Source organism: Eleutherodactylus coqui, chromosome 11 (genome assembly GCF_035609145.1).
Source record: "Eleutherodactylus coqui strain aEleCoq1 chromosome 11, aEleCoq1.hap1, whole genome shotgun sequence".
Classification (NCBI taxonomy): domain Eukaryota; kingdom Metazoa; phylum Chordata; class Amphibia; order Anura; family Eleutherodactylidae; genus Eleutherodactylus; species Eleutherodactylus coqui.
The window spans coordinates 5,196,426-5,222,491 of NC_089847.1; the positions used below are offsets into that span (position 1 = coordinate 5,196,426).

A 26,066-nucleotide genomic window follows, 5' to 3' on the forward strand; every position below is an offset into this window, starting at 1 on the left:
GGGTCAGTTCCCAATCATTTCAGTGGGAGCTGTGCCTGCAATATCCATCGTGGCCACTGCAGTGGGAACGGAGCTGTCTGCTGCCTGCAGGAATCCACTGAGTGCACAATCACAGAGAATAGCTGGCGATTTCCTATGGATGACCTGAGGATTGGCCAGCAATAGTTTACAACCGGGCGACCCCTGGTATGACAGAGCAAGGACTTGTGATGGGGGCTGAATTTAAGTAGCAGCTCTTGTTTGAGAAGCTCTGAGTCTTTATGGCTGTCCAGGAACAGCAGGTTATTATGGGCTCCTCTGGTGAGGGGTGGGCTCGGCTCCGTTTAGGCCCCCCACAAGGTGCAGCAGCGGCACTGAGGGCTGATTGGGACCCTCTTCTGACCGCCGCTCTGGGATGAGCCTCCTGGAGTTGGCATTGGTTACTTCTTTGTTCTCTTGCTTCCAGCTACCAAGTGAAGGGCCACCATGGGGCCACCATTACGCTTGATCTATTCACTGCGGGCGATCTGCAGCAGAAAATCCACAGCAAATATACCTCAAAGCCGCAGGGCAAAATCCGTGCCCAAATGGTGCCCATTCTGCCCCAGATCCGTCGGCTGTGGATTTTAACCCCTGTATTTCAAGGATTGAAATCTGCAGCAAAAAAATGGCGCTCTGCGGATTTCGAGTCTGTAGTGAATCTCAGGAACGCGGAATCATGGCGGCCGTTGTCTGCGCCGCCTGCGATCCTTGGGATCGCCTCCACGTCTCGTATCGTACATCCGACCCAATGGCTTCCCACCCGGCTGGAGGCGGTCGACGGCCCGCTGCTAATCTGGCAGTTATTGCAAGAGCAGCCGTTAGCCCCCCCCCTCCCCCGCGGGCGCAAAGCGCGCGCCGCAATATGCCAATACGCAACCAGAAATACCTCATTCGTAGCACAAATACGCGGCACTGAGTGGTGCGCCATTGTGCGTTCGCCCGTCTGAAGCCGCCCTGAGGGTCATGTTACAGCAGCGATGATCGTTCGCGCTCCGGTTACGCCTCTGGCCGCCCGCCTCCGTTCCCGGTACGCCAGCCGTCGTTCACAGATGATTACACGGACCGACTTGTTTGAATGACGAATTACTGTTCTCCGTTTGTCGCGCCCCTCGGCCAGCATGGAGTCACACGCCAGAGGAGGCGGGGCTAAACACCGTACTCACAGGCAGGCCCCGCCTCTAATGGAGACCTCTGACCCCAGCCGTTTAACCCCTTACATGCTGTGGTGGCTGCGGCTGTCAGTGGCGCCCTCTGGTTCGCACTGGCACCACAAAAATCAGGGTTTTTTTATCGTCACCCCTCCAAAAAAATTAGTAACAGCTAAACAATAATTATGTGAACCCCCAAAGCGCTGCCATCCAGACACACAGGCGCCCCCTGGCGGCCGCCGAGGAAAAGGAACAACGTTGCAACTTTTGGAAGGCGACAATCCAAAAAATTGCAACATTGTTAAAGTGCAAGCTAAGCCGGACACTGAGGGGTTAACTGCATAATACCGTTAAAAATAGATGAGCCTGTTGCAAGTTTACTGCCGCAAAGGGGCCCCTGAGGGCCACAGACCCACCCGGCTCCTCTGTGCTCCAGTCACCTCTGTAGCTCAACACAACGCCCGCCCTCAGGCCCCGCCCCGTGTTGTGATTGGCTGTTGGCCGCAACGCCTTCACACAGCTGATTGGTTGCTCGGCGACCATGTGCAGCTTCCAAACAGAGAGGATGGGCGGTCCCGGAACGCGTGTTTTGATTGGCTGAGTGGGTGCGACGTGCGCCATGACGTCAGCTGACCGGACGCGTCTTCTCGGGGTCGGCTCGGTTGCTTAAGTGAGAAGAACACCGGAAGCGAAAAGGTCAGAGTTGACGGAGCGCGGGGGAAGTGCAGGGGGAGCTAGGGCACAGCGCCCCCTGCTGACCTGGCACCGCCGCGCGCGGTAACCCTGTGTGTGCCGGCCGCGGTTCCGCTGTCACCATGACTACTGTTACCACAGCCGCTATAACGAGCCGCAGCCCCGTACAGTGCGTCCTCCCCGCAGACTGACCTTACCGTCCCTTGTCTCCCTCTGCAGGATGCCCGGCCGGCTCCTCTCCGATGTCTGGGGCCACGTCCGGTGGCGGGGCTGGCGGTGTGTGAGCCCCCCGCAGAGAGCCGCCTCCACCGAGACCCCCGCACTGCCGGCCCGCGCCCAGGTGGTCGTCTGCGGAGGAGGCATCATGGGGGCGTCTGTGGCCTATCACCTCACCCGGCTGGGCTGGAGCGACATCCTCCTGCTGGAGCAGGGAAGGTGAGTGCCGCTCCGGAGGGAAAGGTGCTGTCTGTAGAATGAGTGCAGCTCTGGAGGACAGCATCAGTAATGTATGAACACGGTAACTGCGCCGGCAGCAGAATAGTGAGTGCAGCTCTGGAGTATAATACAGGATAAGTAATGTATGTACACAGTGACTCCACCAGCAGAATAGTGAGTGCAGCTCTGGAGTATAATACAGGATGTAACTCAGGATCAGTACAGGATAAGTAATGTATGTACACAGTGACTCCACCAGCAGAATAGTGAGTGCAGCTCTGCAGTATAATACAGGATGTAACTCAGGATCAGTACAGGATAAGTAATGTATGTACACAGTGACTGCACCAGCAGAATAGTGAGTGCAGCTCTGGAGTATAATACAGGATGTAACTCAGGATCAGTACAGGATAAGTAATGTATGTACACAGTGACTCCACCAGCAGAATAGTGAGTGCAGCTCTGCAGTATAATACAGGATGTAACTCAGGAGCAGTACAGGATAAGTAATGTATGTACACAGTGACTCCACCAGCAGAATAGTGAGTGCAGCTCTGGGGTATAATACAGGATGTAACTCAGGGTCAGTGCAGGATAAGTAATGTATGTACACAGTGACTCCACCAGCAGAATAGTGAGTGCAGCTCTGGAGTATAATACAGGATGTAACTCAGGGATCAGTACAGGATAAGTAATGTATGTACACAGTGACTGCACCAGCAGAATAGTGAGTGCAGCTCTGGAGTATAATACAGGATGTAACTCAGGATCAGTACAGGATAAGTAATGTATGTACACACTGACTCCACCAGCAGAATAGTGAGTGCAGCTCTGGAGTATAATACAGGATGTAACTCAGGGTCAGTGCAGGATAAGTAATGTATGTACACAGTGATTCCACCAGCAGAATAGTGAGTGCAGCTCTGGAGTATAATACAGGATGTAACTCAGGGATCAGTACAGGATAAGTAATGTATGCACACAGTGACTCCACCAGCAGAATAGTGAGTGCAGCTCTGCACTATAATACAGGATGTAACTCAGGATCAGTACAGGATAAGTAATGTATGTACACAGTGACTCCACCAGCAGAATAGTGAGTGCAGCTCTGGAGTATAATACAGGATGTAACTCAGGAGCAGTACAGGATAAGTAATGTATGTACACAGTGACTCCACCAGCAGAATAGTGAGTGCAGCTCTGCAGTATAATACAGGATGTAACTCAGGATCAGTACAGGATAAGTAATGTATGTACACAGTGACTGCACCAGCAGAATAGTGAGTGCAGCTCTGGAGTATAATACAGGATGTAACTCAGGGTCAGTGCAGGATAAGTAATGTATGCACACAGTGACTCCACCAGCAGAATAGTGAGTGCAGCTCTGCACTATAATACAGGATGTAACTCAGGATCAGTACAGGATAAGTAATGTATGTACACAGTGACTCCACCAGCAGAATAGTGAGTGCAGCTCTGGAGTATAATACAGGATGTAACTCAGGAGCAGTACAGGATAAGTAATGTATGTACACAGTGACTCCACCAGCAGAATAGTGAGTGCAGCTCTGGAGTATAATACAGGATGTAACTCAGGATCAGTACAGGATAAGTAATGTATGTACACAGTGACTCCACCAGCAGAATAGTGAGTGCAGCTCTGCAGTATAATACAGGATGTAACTCAGGATCAGTACAGGATAAGTAATGTATGTACACAGTGACTCCACCAGCAGAATAGTGAGTGCAGCTCTGGAGTATAATACAGGATGTAACTCAGGATCAGTACAGGATAAGTAATGTATGTACACAGTGACTCCTCCAGCAGAATAGTGAGTGCAGCTCTGGGGTATAATACAGGATGTAACTCAGGATCAGTACAGGATAAGTAATGTATGTACACAGTGACTCCACCAGCAGCAGAATAGTGAGTGCAGCTCTGGAGGATAATACAGGATGTAACTCAGGATCAGTACAGGATAAGTAATGTATGTACACAGTGACTACCAGCAGAATAGTGAGTGCAGCTTCGGAGTATAATACAGGATGTAACTCGGGGTCAGTACAGGATAAGTAATGTATGTACACAGTGACTCCACCAGCAGAATAGTGAGTGCAGCTCTGGGGTATAATACAGGATGTAACTGCGGATCAGTACAGGATAAGTAATGTATGTACACAGTGACTTCAGCAGAATAGTGAGTGCAGCTCTGGGGTATAATACAAGATGTAACTCAGGATCAGTACAGGATAAGTAATGTATGTACACAGTGACTCCACCAGCAGAATAGTGAGTGCAGCTCTGGAGGATAATACAGGATGTAACTCAGGATCAGTACAGGATAAGTAATGTATGTACACAGTGACTCCACCAGCAGAATAGTGAGTGCAGCTCTGGAGGATAATACAGGATGTAACTCAGGATCAGTACAGGATAAGTAATGTATGTACACAGTGACTCCACCAGCAGAATAGTGAGTGCAGCTCTGGAGTATAATACAGGATGTAACTCCGGATCAGTACAGGATAAGTAATGTATGTACACAGTGACTCCAGCAGCAGAATAGTGAGTGCAGCTCTGGAGGATAATACAGGATGTGTATAGACTCCTTCTGTAAGCGCCGTGTATGTGGGTGACGGGTCGGTAATAAGTATATAATGTAGAGGTAGCAGCTGGGATGACTTGGTTGTACGACGCCCCCTGCTGTCTGGTAAGCTGTATGTTAAGAAAATTGTAGATCAATGTATCAGTTAATTGTTCTTTTATTGCATTGTAGACTAGAAAGATATAGCCTGCTGCTAGTATAAGTAGTGAAGGGGTTAAACGAAGCCTTTTCTATACCATTACTGGGTAGACAGATAAGATAAGTCTCTCCCCCCCACCCCCCCACCCCTGCATTCCTTTCCCCTGAATTCATAACGGTCTCATTGTATGTTATAGTTACACCTTAAGAGGTGTAACTTATGTTAAACATTTTAGTAGTACCCTATCATGTATTCTTATTACTCTTGGAGGTATGTACTTTTGCTGTGATGTCATTTATGGTACATAAGCTTCGAAGACCTTAGAATAAATTAGGAATCCTCTGATACCGCCCAGGCTGGTGTGATTTGTATTTCTCCTGGGCCCGGACTTCTGCATGAGATCTGGGATCGTCTTCTCTTTGATAAACACATAAGTTCTCCTTACACTGTAGTGTCGCCTGCAGCTCCTTCCGGCCGTCTTGGGCTCGGATCTCTCAGCACAGGGATTATTTCAGCTGTTCGTTCTGTTTGTCACATTTTCATCTTTCCCGCCTTCTTCAGGTTGGCCGCCGGCTCCACGCGGTTCTGCGCCGGCACCGTCAGCACCGTCAAACACATTTCCATAGAGACGGAAATGGCAGATTATTCAAATAAACTTTACCAGCAGCTGGAAGCGGAGAGCGGCGTCCCCACAGGTGAGAAGTGCCGTCCTCCACTGCAGCTCCAGAGCTGAAATCTCCATGCTTGATCGTTGTCTGCTCGGCGCTCTGGGGTTTGCATTCTGGGAAGGGTCTTTACGCCAAACCTGATCTCCATCCACCTCCTGTAGTTCGCCGCTTGCAGCACATGTGCAATAGTCTGCAGGCCGGTGAGCTGCTTTGAGGTGCAAAGAGGAAATTAAAGTGTTAACTCCTCACATGGCCGCTTCCTTTATTTCTCCACGTGGTGCAGTTTACATCACATGGCGTTCCTCTCGGGGTGACAGCCGTGAAGTAATGGTGGCGGCGGTCAGGTAGTCATAGCCCCGCCCCCTGTAATAGTGTGGTATGAACTCATGGCCCCTCATGTCCTGCAGGCTACAAGAGGACGGGATCCATCTTGCTGGCTCAGACTCAGGATCGGCTCATATCGCTGAGGCGTATGGTGTCGCGGTTGAGGTGAGGATTGGCGCGGCGCACGTCCGTGTTACCTGTAGTGCAGAGACTAACTTCTTACTCTTAACTCATAGGATGAAGAGCATTCCATGCGAGATCATTACACCAAGGCGGGTTGGCGAGCTCCACCCCCTCATTAATATTCATGATCTGGTTGGAGCAATGTATGTGCCTGAGGACGCCGTGGTGTCTACCGCCGACATAGCTCTGGCCTTGGTCACGGCGGCGCGGAGTAAAGGTGAGCGGATGGTGGGGGGTGGCTGCGCCGGGGGTCTTGTGTCTGCAAGAGATGATTGATAACCCCATATATCCGCAGGCGTCCAGGTCCATGAGCACACCGCTGTCAACCACGTATTGGTAGATCGGGGTCATGTGAGCGGCGTGGACACCGACCGCGGGCAGATCGAGTGCGAGTACTTCGTGAACTGTGCGGGCCAGGTAATGGGAGAATAGTCCCCCGTCTGCAGCAGAACAGCCGTCAGGATTGTGTAGTGTCGCTCCGTCCTCCATAGCGATGAGTAACGGACCTGATGCTCTGTGATGCCCCCTGCAGGCCTAGATTAGAACAGACGCCTGTGACACTTGCTCCAAACTCCAGAACTAAGCTCAGCAACAGCATCCATCTCTGCTGCCCTGGAGGGTTGTTGCAGTGTGTCAGTCTGCAGGGTGGTAAATCATGGGGTCGTTGGGATGTGCGGGGCTCATTCTCATAGGACCGGCCTCGTTCTCAGCCATCTTCACACTGATAATAACTGAGGCTCTGCAGCCGCTCGTTCTGTGTATGCAGCTCATGTCCATACGTGTGCTTCTCTTGCAGTGGGCTTACGAGCTTGGTCTGTCCAATGAAGAACCAGTCAGTATTCCTCTTCATGCCTGTGAGCACTTCTACCTCCTGACCCGCCCACTGCGCACACCGCTGCCGGACAACACGCCAAGTATGTACATTACTGGTTGCGCCCTCATGCCGGTCCGTGCTTCTGATTGTGGGTCCTGCTAATAATGCACATGTGAAATCTGACATTTGGGTGGGGTTTGGCGATGCCTCGATTCAATCAGTCCTGGAAATCCGACGCGGTCCTAAGAGAGGATGTACGCACGTCTCCAGTAGACCCCCAATATACACATGTGGTCCAATATGGCGGCCGTAGTCATACCATTGTCAGTGATGTTGTCTTTTGCCTCTGTCTAGCTGTTGTGGACCCTGATGGGAGGATTTACATCCGCAGCTGGCAAGGTGGGATCCTGTCCGGCGGCTTCGAGAAAAACCCCAAACCCATCTTTACGGAGGGCCGTAATCAGCTGGAAATCCAGAACCTGCAGGAGGACTGGGATCACTTTGGTGAGGAGAACGCAGATTGTAGATTGTTACGATTCCCCCGTGTCTTGGTGGTGGGAGAGGGGCTCATACTTGAGATGTCCCTACAGAACCGCTGCTCACTGCTCTGCTGCGCCGGATGCCGTCCCTGGAGGCGCTGGAGATCCTGCGTCTTGTCAACTGCCCAGAATCCTTCACTCCAGACATGCGCTGCGTAATGGGAGAGAGTCCGACCCTTCTGAGATACTTCACCCTCGCTGGAATGAACTCACAAGGCTGCTCTCTTGGAGGAGGGGCTGGGAAGTGAGTGCCCCTCGTACCCCGCTTTGTCCGGATTCGCACCCCTCACACTCTAAGACTGTTGCCTTCTTCTCCTCACTCAGGTTCCTTGCAGAGTGGATGGTCTACGGTTACCCGCAAGACAATGTGTGGCCTCTAGACATCAAGCGCTTCGGGGCCTTGCAGAGCAGCAGGACCTTCCTGCGACACAGAGTAATGGAGGTGATGCGTAAGTACCTGGCCGTGACCATGAATGGCGGCCTAGACGTGTAGGACCCTTCACCATTCATTCCGGTTCTTGACCTCCACAGCTCTCATCTATGACCTGAAGGTCCCACGGTGGGATTTCCAGACTGGGCGACAGCTGCGTACCTCCCCCCTCTACGACCGGCTGGATGCTCAGGGTGCCCGATGGATGGAGAAGCATGGATTTGAGAGGGCCAAGTACTTTGTACCCCCTGGGAAAGGTCAGGAGTATTCTTGGAGTCAGGTAGACTGTCACCGGAGACTTCGCTCCCATCTGATCTCTCTTGTTCCACAGATCTGCTCGCTCTGGACCAGAGCAAAACCTTCTATAAACCGGACTGGTTTGATATCGTTGGCTCTGAGGTGAAGTGCTGCAAGGAGGCCGTGTGCGTTATAGACATGTCGTCCTTCACCAAGTTTGAGATCAGCGTAAGTCCTAATGTCCTCGATGCCTCCAGCTCCGTCCTGGTTCCTTCCTTCCGCCATCTTGTCCTCCCAGTAACATCCTGTGTCTTGTCTTCCAGTCCCCGGGAGATCAGGCTCTGAACACGCTCCAGTATCTCCTCTCTAACGATGTGGACGTTCCTGTGGGGCACATTGTCCACACGGGAATGCTGAATGAGCGCGGAGGGTACGAGAATGACTGCAGTGTGGTGCGGCTCCAGAAGCGCAGGTAGGTGGCTGGGTTTCGATATGATGGCTGGGGGATCATGCGCCTTCTAGGGCTGTTCTGGTGGACCCCCGGACATGTAAGGTGGTTATAGGGCATCGGCAGGATCCTCTCCCCTCTTGTCTATGGCATTGAGATCCTCTTCCCAGGAGCCGTACAGCTGGAGACGGGTCGCTGAGGTGGTCCAGCGGTCACACATTGGGGTCTATATGTGGCTTTAGGGCCTTTTTTACACTGAGTGATAATGGTTCAGGATGAATTCGTATTCGCTGTGAATGGAGGAAGCCGGTTGGAACGATCTCCAGCCCGCTCCACCGGACCCTTAGGCTAGGGCTACAATGGTGACCTTTGTACACTCAACCAAAGAACGTGCTTTGCAGTCCTGCCATCTTGCACTCGCTGCGAGTCGCACTTGACCAGGACTGCCAACTGCAACCTGCACTATGATGCCATTGACTTCAATGTGAGTGCAAGGTTGCCCGGCTACCCAACGATCTTTGGTCGTGTGGCCAAGAGTCGCCGTGTAGCCCTAGCCTTAAGGTCACAGTGTAAGTCATGTTAGTCAGAGCCTTAACCCTTCCTGTATCATCTTGCAGCTTTTTCATTATCTCCCCCACAGACCAGCAGGTACATTGCTGGTCTTGGCTGAAGCAGCACCTACCGAGTGACAGTGACTTGTTTCTTGAAGATGTGACCTGGAAGTATACAGGTATGGGAAGAGCGCAGCCGGCTGAGCTCCACATCCATGTTTGCTCTCTGGTTTCACCTTCGGCTTTGTGTTTTTCAGCTTTAAACTTGATTGGTCCCCGAGCCATGGATGTGCTGTCAGAGCTGTCCTACGCCCCAATGACCCCGGACCACTTCCCCTCCTTGTTCTGCAAGGTTAGACCCACGCAGCGCCCACTTGGTAACTGCGCAGAGACCTCAGCGGAGCCTAATCCTCTGTGTCTTTCCTCTGCAGGAGATGAGTGTGGGATACGCCAACGGGATCCGGGTGATGAGTATGACGCACACGGGCGAGCCGGGCTTCACCCTCTACATTCCCATTGAGGTGAGTGGCTCAAAGAACCCTGCCCCTAGTATATGGGCGCAGCATCTGATGTCTCCTCTGCATCCTCCCTGCAGTACGCACTACACGTCTATAACGAGATCATAAGTGTGGGTCAGAAATACGGAATTCGCAACGCTGGGTATTACGCCCTGCGGAGTCTGCGCATTGAGAAGTTCTTCGCCTTCTGGGGCCAGGATCTGGATGCGTTCACCACTCCACTCGAATGTGGACGGGAGTTCAGAGTCAAGTTGGACAAGGTAGATAATCTATTATACAACGGCCGTGGCTTGCGGTCTTCTACCATTACGTCCCGGGGGAATGGTCTGCAGCTTCAGACTATCTTAGCAACCGCCATGTTTGTATTTACTGCAGTATGACTGGATATAACGCTCTTTTCCCCTCCCCTAGGGTCATGACTTCATCGGGCGGGATGCCTTGTTGCGCCAGCGTGAAGAGGGGATATTTAAAAGGTTCACAATGTTCATCTTGGAGGATCACGACACAGACCTGGACTTGTGGCCCTGGTGGGGTGAGCCCATCTACCGCAACGGGGAGCACGTGGGCAAGACCACCAGCAGTGCCTATAGCTACACGTTGGGGAAACACGTGTGTCTGGGGTTCATCCACAGTCCCAACCCAATCACCCCAGAGTTCATCAACCGTGGAGAGTATGACATCGAGATTGCTGGCCAAAGGTTCCAAGCCAAAGCCAAACTCTACCCGTTCAGCACCCTGTTCACCCAGAGACGCAGGAAGGAGGACCTGGAGCTGGGTTACTGAAAGGAGGCTGAAGGGGTTAATGCCACTCTGGGGATGCCACGGGGGAACACAAGGACTGTGAGCAAAGCGGAGGCTCTGACAGCACAGGCTTGGTGTGTGGCCCTGAGGGCCCCGGCTGCTGAGCCTATACTTATCATTGATATCAATCTGCGATCTCAGGTGGAGACATGTTGCGGCTCGTTTTGCTGCAGTGTCGCCATGAAGACCACCAACCTGCCCGACTGATCCCGCGTACGTCTGCCCCAGTAGGCTGATCAAGGATAGACTTGGTGCTACTCCCTAGAGGCCGTGGTAGGAGAACCCCCAGTGTGTGACCCCGACTTACAATCTTTTCGTTTTTTTTTACAATATCTGGCGTCCATCTCTACCGTGTTTGAGTGGATCCTGCCGCGCCATTACAGTGATGGCGGAGACCGTATAATCCAATGGTGGTAGCTCCGGTGCAGGAAGACATGAACCGCAGACCGATGCACTTTAATATCTGGTACTGGAGAGCACTGCCCCACCCCATAGACTGCACCACTGATCTGGGTGGCCGCTCGTGTCCCGCACACACCATTTTACTATTACAGGAAGGAGGCGGGTCTATAACTGCAGCCCCTCCTATAGAATAATCTAACGCTCTGCAAGGTTTATATGATTTTTACTGTTCTTGTATATACAGGAGCTGACAATAAACAAGTGTTCATCTGCGGGCGCCGCTTGTCTCTAACCCCCTCCCCCGATGACGACTTCTGTGCAGGAAGCTTGAGCGGATATTCACACACAGGAGAATTTGTTATTTCTGCAGCTTCGTTTAGATGATGGGAATAAGTTACAGATGCTTCTGCGGCCGATCCGCCGGGCGTGAATATATATCGCCTCCGGCTGCTAAAATCCGCAGCAAATCGTCTCTAACTGAAAAACTGTAGCAAAATGGGTCAAAATCCACAAACACGCACGGTGCAGCACGTCTATAACGGATCGGCTCTGTGTGGACGTGTCTTACGGGTCTGTTCACACGCGCTGGAAACGCTGCGGCAAATTCCGCACAAAAAGCCTGCATCAAAATCTGCACCGCCGCCGCGGCTGTCGACAAGGGATCGGCTGCGGATTTTAGCAGCGACATCGCCCCCCCTCCCTTCAGAATACACGGCGCCGTCAGCCCACCGCAGACCCCTCTAGTGTGCGCCAAACCGCGGGTCAGGGAATTTCACTTCTGCATCTCTTGAGCAGCAGCCTGGCGCTCACTAGACGGTCCGAGGTGAGCTGACGGCGCCGTGTATCCTGAAGGGAGGGGAGCGATGGAGCGACTAGAATCCACGGCTCCGGTGAGGATTTTGACCCGGGTTTTCACGCGGAAATGCTGCAGAAGTGTCCGTAGCGGTTCCGCTCATGTAAATATACGCTTCGGCCGCGTTCACATGGGAAGGATTTACAGCTCAGGAAAGCGGCAGGGCTTCCATTGGTTAAAAAAAATCCACGACTTCAATGGAGGCCAAAATAGGCAACAGAAGTCTATGGCAGCAATCCAGATCTGTTACTGACGCTGACTTGCTCCTGCGTTATCTTCCGTACCGCCACTTGTTTTCCACACTGCGTTTTTTTTTGTGTTTTTTTTTTTACCCCGCAATGTGTTGGTGAAATTTCGACAATCTCATCCGCATTGCTGGTACTATAAATGCTGCTGCTGTCGGTGCAGCAAATCCGTCCTGTGTGAACGTGGCCTCACCAGGGCTGGCATTGTCGGGGCATCGGAAAAAAAGCGTACCCTTGTCTCGCTTGTCTTCAGTCCCCCAGGATACACCGCCTGGGTGCCGTAAGTCAGGTGACCACTGTAGCCAGTCAAAGGCCGCAGACACACTGGCCAAACTGGCATCAACGCTCACATCTGGGCACCATGATGCCAGGAGTTCAGGACATGAGGCAGAAATCTGTGATTGGTCACATAATGTCTGGTGGACATACACAGCAGGTCCGTGGGTGAAGGGTGGCCGAATGCGGATGCCCTCCTTTATTAATTAACATTTTTTCTTTTAATATATTTTATAATGGCACGACCCCTTTAAGGGAAGGTTCTGATATGTTGCCGAGGTGGAGGGTGGGGGTCTGGGCCAAAACACCCCATTGATTGCGAATAAAAAGGGGAAGGTTTGCCACGAGGGCGCCAGAAGGTGACGGGCGCTCGTAAAAGAGGAAGTTTTGGCATAAACAAGAATGTTCTATTCACTGACAATCAGCACCGATCTTAAAACGGTGAGATGTGTAAATAACAATTATGGTAAACCTTCCTGTACGAGACCGGACTGTCGCCTGTAATCGCCTGGTATGCGGCAGCGGGTACAGATGCCCCATGTTCTGTGGGCGCAGGTTCATGTTTTTCCTGGCATCTACCACAGCGGCTCTGTTTACCTGCCCAATTAGTCTGAACAAACTGCCCTTTGTCAGCCATCCTGTCCTTGTGTCACCCCGCTGCGCCTGCAGCCCCCCATACACTTCAGGTGGCCCCCTAAGACCCTTGCCTCTCTACACGCAGAGTCAGGGGCCGTGTAAACCACCTGCCAGCCCCTCAGCACAGGAAACACGTTTATTTGCCAGACCCATAGAAAACAAGCCGCGGCAAAAAGCGAACACCCCCCCTACGTCCCACCCCCTCAATCCAAACCATCGCCCTCAGCGGTGCAGATTATTTAACCCTTTCCAGGTGCATAAGCTGTTTGCTGCAGATTAAAGCTGCGGGTATCTAGAATGCGTACTGCGACACGTACAGCGTAACCGTAAATATGTGTTTCCCCAGCAGCCCCTGCGGCGACATCTCCGCCATCTCCACGTCCACTTGGAGCTCGGCCGGGCCACTCAGGGACTTGGTGAGAAGCAGTTCGCCGCGGTGTCTTCCGGCTTGACGGACTTCCAGACCGCGATGACCTTTGCCTCTTAGGGTAAAGCGCTGGCTGTCTCCCACGGAACGCGGAGCGGTCATGGTGAACAGGACCCTGGGGACCGGCAGCTGCGACTGCAGAGGGATGTAGTGGAAGGAGATGGAGTGGGGGGCGTCCAGGCAGCTGCTGCTCCCTAAGGGGCACGGCGTCCGCTCACACTGGCTGTATAGAGGCAAGAGGGAGAAGCGGCATTCAGATCGGACACGCGTAATAATAGCTGCTCCGAGATCCTGCTACTGGATACCCCTCCATATCATTCATTATATGGGACCCCCGCCCCCACAGCAGAGCTATAGGGGGTGCAGACCCAACAACTGAAGGACGCCTAGGGCACCCTGCCACATAACTATGAGTCCTTACAGAGGCGGAGCAGAAATGTGATGACATCATCTTACAACTGTATGATGCAATAAGCACTCCATTCTGTAGATCCTGAACAGTGATGTCATCACATACACAGGTGACATCATAGGCGGTTCTCCTCCGCTCATACTCACTGGGTGGAGATCTTGACGTACGTCACGTTCATCTTGGGTTTGGGACACTCCGGCCGGACGCAGGTGACCCCTCCGTATAGATTCACACATTGTTCCCCTCCAGGACAAGCCGACTGATTGGCGACACATTCATCTACGTCTGAAGGAGAGAAGAATCCGGTGATGGAACCGCGTACAGGTCGCGAACAATATACTTCATATCGACCGTCTTACCCTTACAACTATTCGGCTGTGCGTCAAGGAGATACCCCCGTGGACACACACAGTGGTATGACCCAGGTGTGTTCACACATTCGTGTACGCAGATCTGTGATCCGGCTTGTCCTTGGTACAAACCACATTCATCTATATCTGGGGGCGAGAGAAGACGAGATATAAGGGCGAGGAGTCCACAACAGCGATTGGTGCTGCAACTGTCTACACTGGACACAACTGTAACAAACCCACCGCTGTGAGAAGCGTTAGGCAAAGACAGGTTTTCCGTCTGAATGTAAATAATGTTTCTATTCACTGGCAGCCAGCAGAGGTCTTGAAAATGGTGAGACACAAAGGGGAAACTATGAAGACCAGAACTTCAGACGCCGGTCTTAATAATATTTCCGCCAGTGCACAATGCGACTAATCAGCGAAGAGACGCGCGGCTCTTCCTGACACATCACAACAGATTTGTGTGCCTGCTCAGAAATGTGCGCCAAATCCGATCTAGTCTAATTTATGCTAGTTTCTAGGGGGAAAAGGCTAGCGGCCACGCCCCCTTTTTTTAAAAAATTGGCGGATGGCGGAATAGACAGCAAAAAGTTTCACATTTTTGTGCAAGTTTCTACTTGCAGAAAAAATTGCAACTTTTTACACCTAAAACTGCCCTAAAATATTTTGTTAATGTCCCTGCGGCCGCTTTCACACGGCTGAGGAAGTCGCCAGAGATTTGTGCGCAATGGAAAGAGCGCAAGCGTGATAGAGGACTGACGCCGCTCACTTCATCGCTGCCGTGGGCGTTAGTGTCGCACTTGTGCTCGGAGGATGCGTGGAGCTGAATGGCGCTGATTACCCTGACAGAGGCCTCCGCTATGGATGACGTATCCGGCGTCGCAGGTGCAGCGCTGAACTCCCCGGGAGGTGGAACAATCTGCGGGACGCAGCGACGAGGTGTTGGTCACAGATGGCAGCTCTGCAACAGAGAAAGCACAGCTCTATATATGGCTCGGAGATGACGTCATCACTTGTATAATAAGCTAGCTCCGCCCGCCGTGATGTCATCACTGTGATGTTCTCATCCTGTATCTTTCATACCTTGATGATGCTCTGTTGTATTGTATAGGCCCTAATCTTCTTATCCAGACTGATGGTCAGCTCCTCTTCTCACCCGCTCACACTTGGCAAGGACAGAACTCATCAGTTCCTCATCCTCTTACACTGACTCCGGTATCACACCCAAGCACTGACTGTACTCTCATCCTTCCTGTATCCACATATCATGTGTGCCCTCAGCATATCCCACCTGGATTACTGCAGCCCCCATCAAGCAGAGTAGTGTCTACATCTCAGTTCTGCTGCTGCGCTCATTCACCTCCTCTCCTCCTCTCTTTTGTAGCTCCTTCCACAGGACATCCTTTCCTCTCCCTTCTCCTCTCTTCCTTCAGCTCTCTTCTCTTCCACTCTCTCCTCCCATTCTCCTCTCTTCCTTCAGCTCTTTTCTCCTACATCCTCTCCTCTCCCTTCTCCTTCTCCTCTCTTACTTCAGCTCTCTTCTCCTCCATCCTCTCATCTCCCTTCCCCTTCTCCTCTCTTCTTTCAGCTCTCTTCTCCTCCATCCTCTCATCTCCCTTCTCCTTTCTTCCTTCAGCTCTCTTCCCCTCCATCCTCTCATCTCCCTTCTCCTCTCTTCCTTCAGCTCTTTTCCTCCACCCTTTCCTCTCCCTTCTCCTCCATCCTCTCCTCTCCCTTCTCCTCTTTTCCTTCAGCTCTCTTCTCCTCAACCCTCTCCTCTCCCTTCTCTTTTCCTTCAGCTCTCTTCTCCATCCTCTCCTCTCCCTCTCCTCTTTTCCTTCAGCTCTCTTCTCCTCCATCCTCTCCTCTCCCTTCTCTTTTCCTTCAGCTCTCTTCTCCTCCATCCTCTCCTCTCCCTCTCCTCTTTTCCTTCAGCTCTCTTCTCCTCCATCCTTTCCTCTCCCTTCTCCTTCTCTCTTCCTTCAGCTCTCTTCTCCTCCATCCTTTCCTCTCCCTTCTCCTTCTCCTCTCTTCCTTCAGCTCTCTTCTCCTCCATCCTTTCCTCTCCCTTCTCCTCCTCTTTTCCTTCAGCTCTCTTCTCCTCCATCCTTTCCTCTCCCTTCTCCTTCTCTCTTCCTTCAGCTCTCTTCTCCTCCATCCTTTCCTCTCCCTTCTCCTTCTCCTCTCTTCCTTCAGCTCTCTTCTCCTCCATCCTTTCCTCTCCCTTCTCCTCCTCTCTTCCCTCAGCTCTCTTCTCCTCCATCCTTTCCTCTCCCTTCTCCTTCTCCTGTCTTTCTTCAGCTCTCTTCTCCTCCATCCTCTCCTCTCCCTTCTCCTTCTCTCTTCCTTCAGCTCTCTTCTCCTCCAACCTTTGCTCTCCCGTCTCCTTCTCCTCTCTTCCTTCAGCTCTCTTCTCCTTCAACCTTTGCTCTCCCGTCTCCTTCTCCTGTCTTCCTTCAGCTCTCTTCTCCTCCATCCTTTGCTCTCCCTTCTCCTTCTCCTCTCTTCCTTCAGCTCTCTTCTCCTCCATCCTTTGCTCTCCCTTCTCCTTCTCCTCTCTTCCTTCAGCTCTCTTCTCCTCCATCCTTTGCTCTCCCTTCTCCTCTCTTCCCTCAGCTCTCTTCTCCTCCATCCTTTCCTCTTCCTTCTCCTCCTCTCTTCCCTCAGCTCTCTTATCCTCCGTCCTTTCCTCTCCTTTCTCCTCCTCTCTTCCCTCAGCCCTCTTCTCCTCCGTCCTTTCCTCTCCCTTCTCCTTCTCCTCTCTTCCCTCAGCTCTCTTCTCCTCCGTCCTTTCCTCTTCCTTCTTCTTCTCCTCTCTTCCCTCAGCTCTCTTCTCCTCCGTCTTTTCCTCTCCCTTCTCCTTCTCCTCTCTTCCCTCAGCTCTCTTCTCCTCCGTCCTTTCCTCTTCCTTCTTCTTCTCCTCTCTTCCCTCAGCTCTCTTCTCCTCCGTCTTTTCCTCTCCCTTCTCCTTCTCCTCTCTTCCCTCAGCTCTCTTCTCCTCCGTCCTTTCCTCTCCCTTCTCCTTCTCCTCTCTTCCCTCAGCTCTCTTCTCCTCCGTCCTTTCCTCTCCCTTCTCCTTCTCCTCTCTTCCCTCAGCTCTCTTCTCCACCGTCCTTTCCTCACCCTTCTCCTCTCTTCCTTCAGCTCTCTTCTCCACCGTCCTTTCCTCACCCTTCTCCTCTCTTCCTTCAGCTCTCTTCTCCTCCGTCCTTTCCTCACCCTTCTCCTCTCTTCCTTCAGCTCTCTTCTCCTCCGTCCTTTCCTCACCCTTCTCCTTCTCCTCTCTTCCTTCAGCTCTCTTCTCCTCCATCCTTTCCTCACCCTTCTCCTCTCTTCCCTCAGCTCTCTTCTCCACCGTCCTTTCCTCACCCTTCTCCTCTCTTCCTTCAGCTCTCTTCTCCACCGTCCTTTCCTCACCCTTCTCCTCTCTTCCTTCAGCTCTCTTCTCCTCCGTCCTTTCCTCACCCTTCTCCTCTCTTCCTTCAGCTCTCTTCTCCTCCGTCCTTTCCTCACCCTTCTCCTCTCTTCCTTCAGCTCTCTTCTCCTCCGTCCTTTCCTCACCCTTCTCCTCTCTTCCTTCAGCTCTCTTCTCCTCCGTCCTTTCCTCACCCTTCTCCTCTCTTCCTTCAGCTCTCTTCTCCTCCGTCCTTTCCTCACCCTTCTCCTCTCTTCCTTCAGCTCTCTTCTCCTCCGTCCTTTCCTCACCCTTCTCCTTCTCCTCTCTTCCTTCAGCCCTCTTCTCCTCCATCCTTTACTCACCCTTCTCCTCTCTTCCTTTAGCTCTCCTCTCCCTTTTCCTTCTCCTCTCTTCCTTCAGCTCTCCTCTCCTCCTCTCCCTTCTCCTCTCTTCCTTCAGCTCTCCTCTCCTCCTCTCCCTTCTCCCTTCTCCTCTCTTCCCTCAGCTCTCCTCTCCCTTCTCCTCCTCCTCTCTTCCCTCAGCTCTCCTCTCCCTTCTCCTCCACCACCACCTATGGGAGGCACCACCCCCTGTCATACGGGGGTCCCAGTGTCCCCTACACGCTCGGTCACCCCTGATGCTGGAGTCATGCTCGTTCAGGGGACAGTCCCTGGATGTTACCGCTGCAGATGGCAGGCTGTCCGCTCCAGGTCTGGTTGTCCATGCAGGTTCTGGATTCAGAGCCAGTCAGCTGGTAGCCGGAGTCACACTGGAAGTGCACCTCATGTCCCACCTTCAGCTTTTTGCCCAGTATCCGACCGTGACGCAGCGGCTTTAACTGCGGACAGGAATCTGCAGCGTGATAAAACATAGTGAGAAGACAAGCAGCAGTGTGTGGGGTCAGAAGCCGAGGAGCGCACCCACCTTTATCCTCCTGGCGCTGCAGCTGCCCCCTTAGCTGGTTGAGTCGTCTGCTGAGCGTCTTCACCCCCCGCAGGTACGAGGCCTCGTGGTCAGTGAGCAGCTTCTGGACCTGCCGCAGGACCCTGACGACCTCACGCTGCTCTGGACAGGCCTGAGGGGAGACAGAGCACTAACTGCTACCGGATCTACTCAGACTACTACTTCCTCTGACTAAGGGGGGGGGGGGCAGCACCCCCAAATCATTACACACCCTGGGAAATCTCAGCCTCGGAGTTTCCTCTGTTAAGCAGCTCAGAGGCTGAACGACAGCCATTGGTGGCCACAAATACTCTGTGGAGGCCGTCAATGGGCACCCGGCACACCACGGAAGGTACATAACCCTGAAGAGAGATGGATGATGGGAGTGATACATTGTATAATGGGGAGACTAGATTGTGAGCTCCTGGGCTCAGGAATGATGGGAGTGATACATTGTATAATGGGGAGACTAGATTGTGAGCTCCTGGGGTCAGGGATGATGGGAGTGATACATTGTGTGTGATAGTGAGATTAGATTGTGAGCTCCTGGGGTCAGGGATGATGGGAGTAATACATTGTGTGTGACGTGGAGATTAGATTGTGAGCTCCTGCGGTCAGAGATGATGGGAGTGATACAATGTGTGATGGGTACATTAGATTGTGAGCTCCTGGGGTCAGAGATGATGGGAGTGATACAATGTGTGATGGGTACATTAGATTGTGAGCTCCTGGGGTCAGAGATGATGGGAGTGATACATGGTGTGTGATGGGGGGATTAGATTGTGAGCTCCTGGGGTCAGGGATGATGGGAGTGATACACTGTGTGATAGGGAGATTAGATTGTGAGCTTCTGGGGTCAGGGATGATGGGAGTAATACATTGTGTGTGATAGGGAGATTAGATTGTGAGCTCCTGGGGTCAGGGATGATGGGAGGGATACATTGTATGATGGGGGAGATTAGATTGTGAGCTCCTGGGGGCAGGGATGATGGGAGTGATACATTGTGTGTGATGGGGGGATTAGATTGTGAGCTCCTTGGGGTCAGGGATGATGGCAGTGATACATTGTATGATGGGGGAGATTAGATTGTGAGCTCCTGGGGTCAGGGATGATGGGAGTGATACATTGTGTGTGATGGGGAGATTAGATTGTGAGCTCCTGGGGTCAGGGATGATGGGAGTGATACATTGTGTGTGATGGGGGGGTATTAGATTGTGAGCTCCTGGGGTCAGGGATGATGGGAGTGATACATTGTGTGTGATAGTGAGATTAGATTGTGAGCTCCTGGGGTCAGGGATGATGGGGGTGATACATTGTGTGTGATGGGGGGATTAGATTGTGAGCTCCTGGGGTCAGGGATGATGGGAGTGATACATTGTGTGATGGGGGGATTAGATTGTGAGCTCCTGGGGTCAGGGATGATGGGAGTGATACATTGCGTGTGATGGGGGGATTAGATTGTGAGCTCCTGGGGTCAGGGATGATGGGAGTGATACATGGTGTGTGATGGGGGGATTAGATTGTGAGCTCCGGGGGTCAGGGATGATGGGGGTGATACATTGTGTGTGATGGGGGGATTAGATTGTGAGCTCCGGGGGTCAGGGATGATGAGGGTGATACATTGTGTGTGATGGGGAGATTAGATTGTGAGCTCCTGGGGTCAGAGATGATGGGAGTGATACATGGTGTGTGATAGTGAGATTAGATTGTGACCTACTGGGGTCAGGGATGATGGGGGTGATACATTGTGTGTGATGGGGGATTAGATTGTGAGCTCCTGGGGTCAGGGATGATGGGAGTGATACATTGTGTGATGGGGGGATTAGATTGTGAGCTCCTGGGGTCAGGGATGATGGGAGTGATACATTGTGTGTGATGGGGGGATTAGATTGTGAGCTCCTGGGGTCAGGGATGATGGGAGTGATACATTGTGTGATGGGGGGATTAGATTGTGAGCTCCTGGGGTCAGAGATGATGGGAGTGATACATGGTGTGTGATAGTGAGATTAGATTGTGACCTCCTGGGGTCAGGGATGATGGGAGTGATACATTGTGTGATGGGGAGATTAGATTGTGACCTCCTGGGGTCAGGGATGATGGGGGTGATACATTGTGTGTGATGGGGGATTAGATTGTGAGCTCCTGCAGTCAGAGATGATGGGAGTGATACATTGTGTGTGATGGGGGGATTAGATTGTGAGCTCCTGGGGTCAGGGATGATGGGAGTGATACATTGTGTGATGGGGGGATTAGATTGTGAGCTCCTGGGGTCAGGGATGATGGGAGTGATACATTGTGTGATGAGATTAGATTGTGAGCTCCTGCGGTCAGAGATGATGGGAGTGATACATGGTGTGTGATGGGAGATTAGATTGTGAGCTCCTGGGGTCAGGGATGATGGGAGTGATACATTGTGTGATGAGATTAGATTGTGAGCTCCTGCGGTCAGAGATGATGGGAGTGATACATGGTGTGTGATGGGAGATTAGATTGTGAGCTCCTGCGGTCAGAGATGATGGGAGTGATACATGGTGTGTGATGGGATTAGATTGTCAGCTCCTGGGGTCAGGGATGATGGGAGTGATACATTGTGTGTGATGGGGGGATTAGATTGTGAGCTCCTGGGGTCAGGGATGATGGGAGTGATACATTGTGTGATGGGGGGATTAGATTGTGAGCTCCTGGGGTCAGGGATGATGGGAGTAATACATTGTGTGATGAGATTAGATTGTGAGCTCCTGCGGTCAGGGATGATGGGAGTGATACAATGTGTGATGGGGGAATTAGATTGTGGGCTCCTGGGGTCAGGGATGATGGTGGTGATACATTGTGTGTGATGGGGGATTAGATTGTGAGCTCCTGGGGTCAGGGATGATGGGAGTGATACATTGTGTGTGACGTGGAGATTAGATTGTGAGCTCCTGCGGTCAGGGATGATGGGAGTGATACAATGTGTGATGGGGAGATTAGATTGTGAGCTCCTGCGGTCAGGGATGATGGGAGTGATACAATGTGTGATGGGGAGATTAGATTGTGAGCTCCTGGGGTTAGAAATGATGGGAGTGATACATTGTGTGATGGGGAGATTAGATTGTGAGCTCCTGGGGTCAGAGATGATGGGAGTGATACATTGTGTGTGATGGGGGGATTAGATTGTGAGCTCCTGGGGTCAGGGATGATGGGAGTGATACATTGTGTGATGGGGGGATTAGATTGTGAGCTCCTGGGGTCAGAGATGATGGGAGTGATACATGGTGTGTGATAGTGAGATTAGATTGTGACCTCCTGGGGTCAGGGATGATGGGAGTGATACATTGTGTGATGAGGAGATTAGATTGTGAGCTCCTGGGGTCAGGGATGATGGGGGTGATACATTGTGTGTTGGGGGGATTAGATTGTGAGCTCCTGGGGGCAGGGATGATGGGAGTGATACATTGTGTGATGGGGAGATTAGATTGTGACCTCCTGGGGTCAGGGATGATGGGGGTGATACATTGTGTGATGGGGGGATTAGATTGTGAGCTCCTGGGGTCAGGGATGATGGGAGTGATACATTGTGTGTTGGGGGGATTAGATTGTGAGCTCCTGGGGTCAGGGATGATGGCAGTGATACATTGTGTGTGATGGGGGGATTAGATTGTGAGCTCCTGCAGTCAGAGATGATGGGAGTGATACATTGTGTGTGATGGGGGGATTAGATTGTGAGCTCCTGGGGTCAGGGATGATGGGAGTGATACATTGTGTGATGAGATTAGATTGTGAGCTCCTGCGGTCAGAGATGATGGGAGTGATACATGGTGTGTGATGGGAGATTAGATTGTGAGCTCCTGGGGTCAGGGATGATGGGAGTGATACATTGTGTGTGATGGGGGGATTAGATTGTGAGCTCCTGGGGTCAGGGATGATGGGAGTGATACATTGTGTGATGGGGGGATTAGATTGTGAGCTCCTGGGGTCAGGGATGATGGGAGTGATACATTGTGTGATGAGATTAGATTGTGAGCTCCTGCGGTCAGGGATGATGGGAGTGATACAATGTGTGATGGGGGAATTAGATAGTGGGCTCCTGGGGTCAGGGATGATGGTGGTGATACATTGTGTGTGATGGGGGATTAGATTGTGAGCTCCTGGGGTCAGGGATGATGGGAGTGATACATTGTGTGTGACGTGGAGATTAGATTGTGAGCTCCTGCGGTCAGGGATGATGGGAGTGATACAATGTGTGATGGGGAGATTAGATTGTGAGCTCCTGCGGTCAGGGATGATGGGAGTGATACAATGTGTGATGGGGAGATTAGATTGTGAGCTCCTGGGGTTAGAAATGATGGGAGTGATACATTGTGTGATGGGGAGATTAGATTGTGAGCTCCTGGGGTCAGAGATGATGGGAGTGATACATTGTGTGTGATGGGGGGATTAGATTGTGAGCTCCTGGGGTCAGAGATAATGGGAGTGATACATTGTGTGTGATGGGAGATTAGATTGTGAGCTCCTGGGGTCAGGGATGATGGGAGTGATACACTGTGTGATGGGGGGATTAGATTGTGAGCTCCTGGCGTCAGAGATAATGGGAGTAATACACTGTGTGATGGGGGATTAGATTGTGAGCTCCTGGGGTCAGGGATGATGGGGGTGATACATTGTGTGTGATCATGAGATTAGATTGTGAGCTCCTGGTGTCAGGGATGATGGGGGTGATACATTGTGTGTGATGGGAGAATTAGATTGTGAGCTCCTGGGGTCAGGGATGATGGGAGTGATACATTGTGTGTGATGGGAGATTAGATTGTGAGCTCCTGGGGTCAGGGATGATGGGAGTGATACACTGTGTGATAGTGAGATTAGATTGTGAGCTCCTGGCGTCAGAGATAATGGGAGTAATACAATGTGTGATGGGTGGATTAGATTGTGAGCTCCTGGGGTCCGGGATGATGGGAGTGATACACTGTGTGATGGGGGATTAGATTGTGAGCTCCTGGGGTCAGGGATGATGGGGGTGATACATTGTGTGTGATCATGAGATTAGATTGTGAGCTCCTGGGGTCAGAGATGATGGGGGTGATACATTGTGTGTGATGGGGGATTAGATTGTGAGCTCCTGGGGTCAGCGATGATGGGGGTGATACATTGTGTGATGGATGATTAGATTGTGAGCTCCTGCGGTCAGGGATGATGGGAGTGATACAATGTGTGATGGGGGAATTAGATTGTGGGCTCCTGGGGTCAGGGATGATGGTAGTGATACATTGTGTGTGATGGGGGATTAGATTGTGAGCTCCTGGGGTCAGGGATGATGGGAGTGATACATTGTGTGTGACGTGGAGATTAGATTGTGAGCTCCTGCGGTCAGAGATGATGGGAGTGATACAGTGTGTGATGGGGAGATTAGATTGTGAGCTCCTGGGGTCAGGGATGATGGGAGTGATACACTGTGTGATGGGGGGATTAGATTGTGAGCTCCTGGCGTCAGAGATGATGGGAGTGATACACTGTGTGATGGGGGATTAGATTGTCAGCTCCTGGGGTCAGGGATGATGGGGGTGATACATTGTGTGTGATCATGAGATTAGATTGTGAGCTCCTGGGGTCAGAGATGATGGGGGTGATACATTGTGTGTGATGGGGGATTAGATTGTGAGCTCCTGGTGTCAGGGATGATGGGGGTGATACAATGTGTGATCAGGAGATTAGATTGTGAGCTCCTGGGGTCAGGGATGATGGCAGTGATACATTGTGTGTGATGGGAGGATTAGATTGTGAGCTCCTGGGGTCAGGGATGATGGGAGTGATACATTGTGTGTGATAGGGAGATTAGACTGTGAGCTCCTGGGGGTCAGGGATGATGGGAGTGATACATTGTGTGATAGTGAAATTAGAGTGTGAGCTCCTGGAGTCGGGGATGATGGGGGTGATACATTGTGTGATGGGGGGATTAGATTGTGAGCTCCTGGGGTTAGAAATGATGGGAGTGATGCATTGTGTGATGGGGAGATTAGACTGTGAGCTCCTGGGGTCAAGGATGATGGGAATGATGCATTGTGTGATACTGAGATTAGATTGTGAGCTCCTGGGGTCAGGGATGATGGGAGTGATACATTGTGTGATGGGGAGATTAGATTGTGAGCTCCTGGGGTCAGGGATGATGGGGGTGATACATTGTGTGATGGGGGGATTAGATTGTGAGCTCCTGGGGTTAGAAATGATGGGAGTGATGCATTGTGTGATGGGGAGATTAGACTGTGAGCTCCTGGGGTCAAGGATGATGGGAATGATGCATTGTGTGATACTGAGATTAGATTGTGAGCTCCTGGGGTCAGGGATGATGGGAGTGATACATTGTGTGATGGGGAGATTAGATTGTGAGCTCCTGGGGTCAGGGATGATGGGAGTGATGCATTGTGTGATACTGAGATTAGATTGTGAGCTCCTGGGGTCAGGGATGATGGGAGTGATACAATGTGTGATGAGGAGATTAGATTGTGAGCTCCTGGGGTCAGGGATGATGTGAGTGATACACTGTGTGATGGGGGATTAGATTGTGAGCTCCTGGGGTCAGGGATGATGGGAGTGATACATTGTGTGTGATGGGGGGATTAGATTGATAGATTCTGGAGTTAGAGATGATGGGAGTGATACATTGTGTGAAATAGAGATATTAGATTGTAAGCTCTTGGGTTCAGGGATGATGTGGGTAATGAGCTTTGAACTTCTCTGCCCCTTAGTGCCCTCAGGTAGCTGCCTGTTCAGTCACTTACCTCCTGGGTACTCACCTGCCCCTCGCAGTCGCTCAGCAGCTGGAGGGAGATGCTGAGGAGGATGAGGGTCTTCAGCATGGTGTCCGTACGGTCAGGCACTCTCCTGCGGCTTTGGAGATGGACCGTTCGCATCCTACATGGGAGGTAACAGTGTGACTTTATAACCTGCGCAGCCGTGCAGTCGCCGTAAACTACGAGATGATGTACGGGCCGCACTCATGATCACTTGGGGGTCCTCTGGAGTCGGGAGGTCTTCTGCAGCCGGCACCTGGCTCTAAACAAGGGGCCCGTATACTGTTTTTCTATAGGGGCCCCTGCTTATAACGATAAGCCACGGTGCTGCGGGCCGCCAACATAAAAACCGCAGGAGTGGCTGTCAGACTGTTCTCTGTGTCGCCATCAAAGGGATGTAACATCAGGAATGGTCACATTTGTATAAAACTAAGACAACTCCTCCTGTCACTGGACTTGGGGTCCATGAGCGGTCACTCACCGTCCAGGAGCCCCCGGAGAGATGTGGCGGTGCAGAGCAGAGGGGATGCAGTGTGCGCTGCGGAGGACACATCACCTCTACATTCCAGCAGCCGGGCGGGGGCACTGCCCAGCCGTAAACACCCCGGCGACAACAAGACCTGTTTGTGAGAGCCCAGTCTGCAGAGCGTCGCTTCTCACCAAGTACATGATGCAGAGCATCGCATCTCTTATGTGTCATTTCATCCAATATAGTCCTGCAGATCATTACATTACTGTCAGTCTGCAGACTATCACTCATCAGACACTGTGAATCACCCTCTGCAGAGCATCACTTATCG

At 51.9% G+C, this 26,066-nt stretch overlaps 2 protein-coding genes across 2 annotated transcripts; one reads left to right on the top strand and one right to left on the bottom strand.

Annotated features, from left to right (window-relative positions):
- The first annotated feature begins 1,762 nt into the window (after nt 1–1,762).
- PDPR (pyruvate dehydrogenase phosphatase regulatory subunit) lies at nt 1,763–11,231 on the top strand. Its single transcript, XM_066583928.1, has 18 exons — nt 1,763–1,865; nt 2,082–2,297; nt 5,604–5,737; nt 6,118–6,199; nt 6,271–6,434; nt 6,513–6,634; nt 7,014–7,131; nt 7,386–7,535; nt 7,622–7,814; nt 7,895–8,019; nt 8,102–8,257; nt 8,332–8,465; nt 8,561–8,709; nt 9,303–9,415; nt 9,494–9,588; nt 9,668–9,757; nt 9,832–10,014; nt 10,166–11,231. Exons 2-18 carry the CDS (start codon nt 2,083–2,085, stop codon nt 10,535–10,537), a joined length of 2,595 nt encoding a protein of 864 aa, XP_066440025.1. The 5' UTR covers nt 1,763–1,865; nt 2,082; the 3' UTR covers nt 10,538–11,231.
- A 31-nt stretch (nt 11,232–11,262) lies between these two features.
- On the bottom strand, nt 11,263–25,818 carry LOC136582719 (fibulin-7-like). Its single transcript, XM_066583929.1, has 8 exons — nt 25,748–25,818; nt 25,270–25,387; nt 18,481–18,631; nt 18,238–18,408; nt 15,001–15,120; nt 14,166–14,303; nt 13,953–14,091; nt 11,263–13,617 (listed from the first exon to the last, which is right to left on the bottom strand). The coding sequence occupies exons 2-8, from the start codon at nt 25,384–25,386 to the stop codon at nt 13,260–13,262; spliced, it is 1,194 nt and encodes a 397-aa protein (XP_066440026.1). The 5' UTR covers nt 25,387; nt 25,748–25,818; the 3' UTR covers nt 11,263–13,259.
- Between the last annotated feature and the right edge of the window lie 248 nt (nt 25,819–26,066).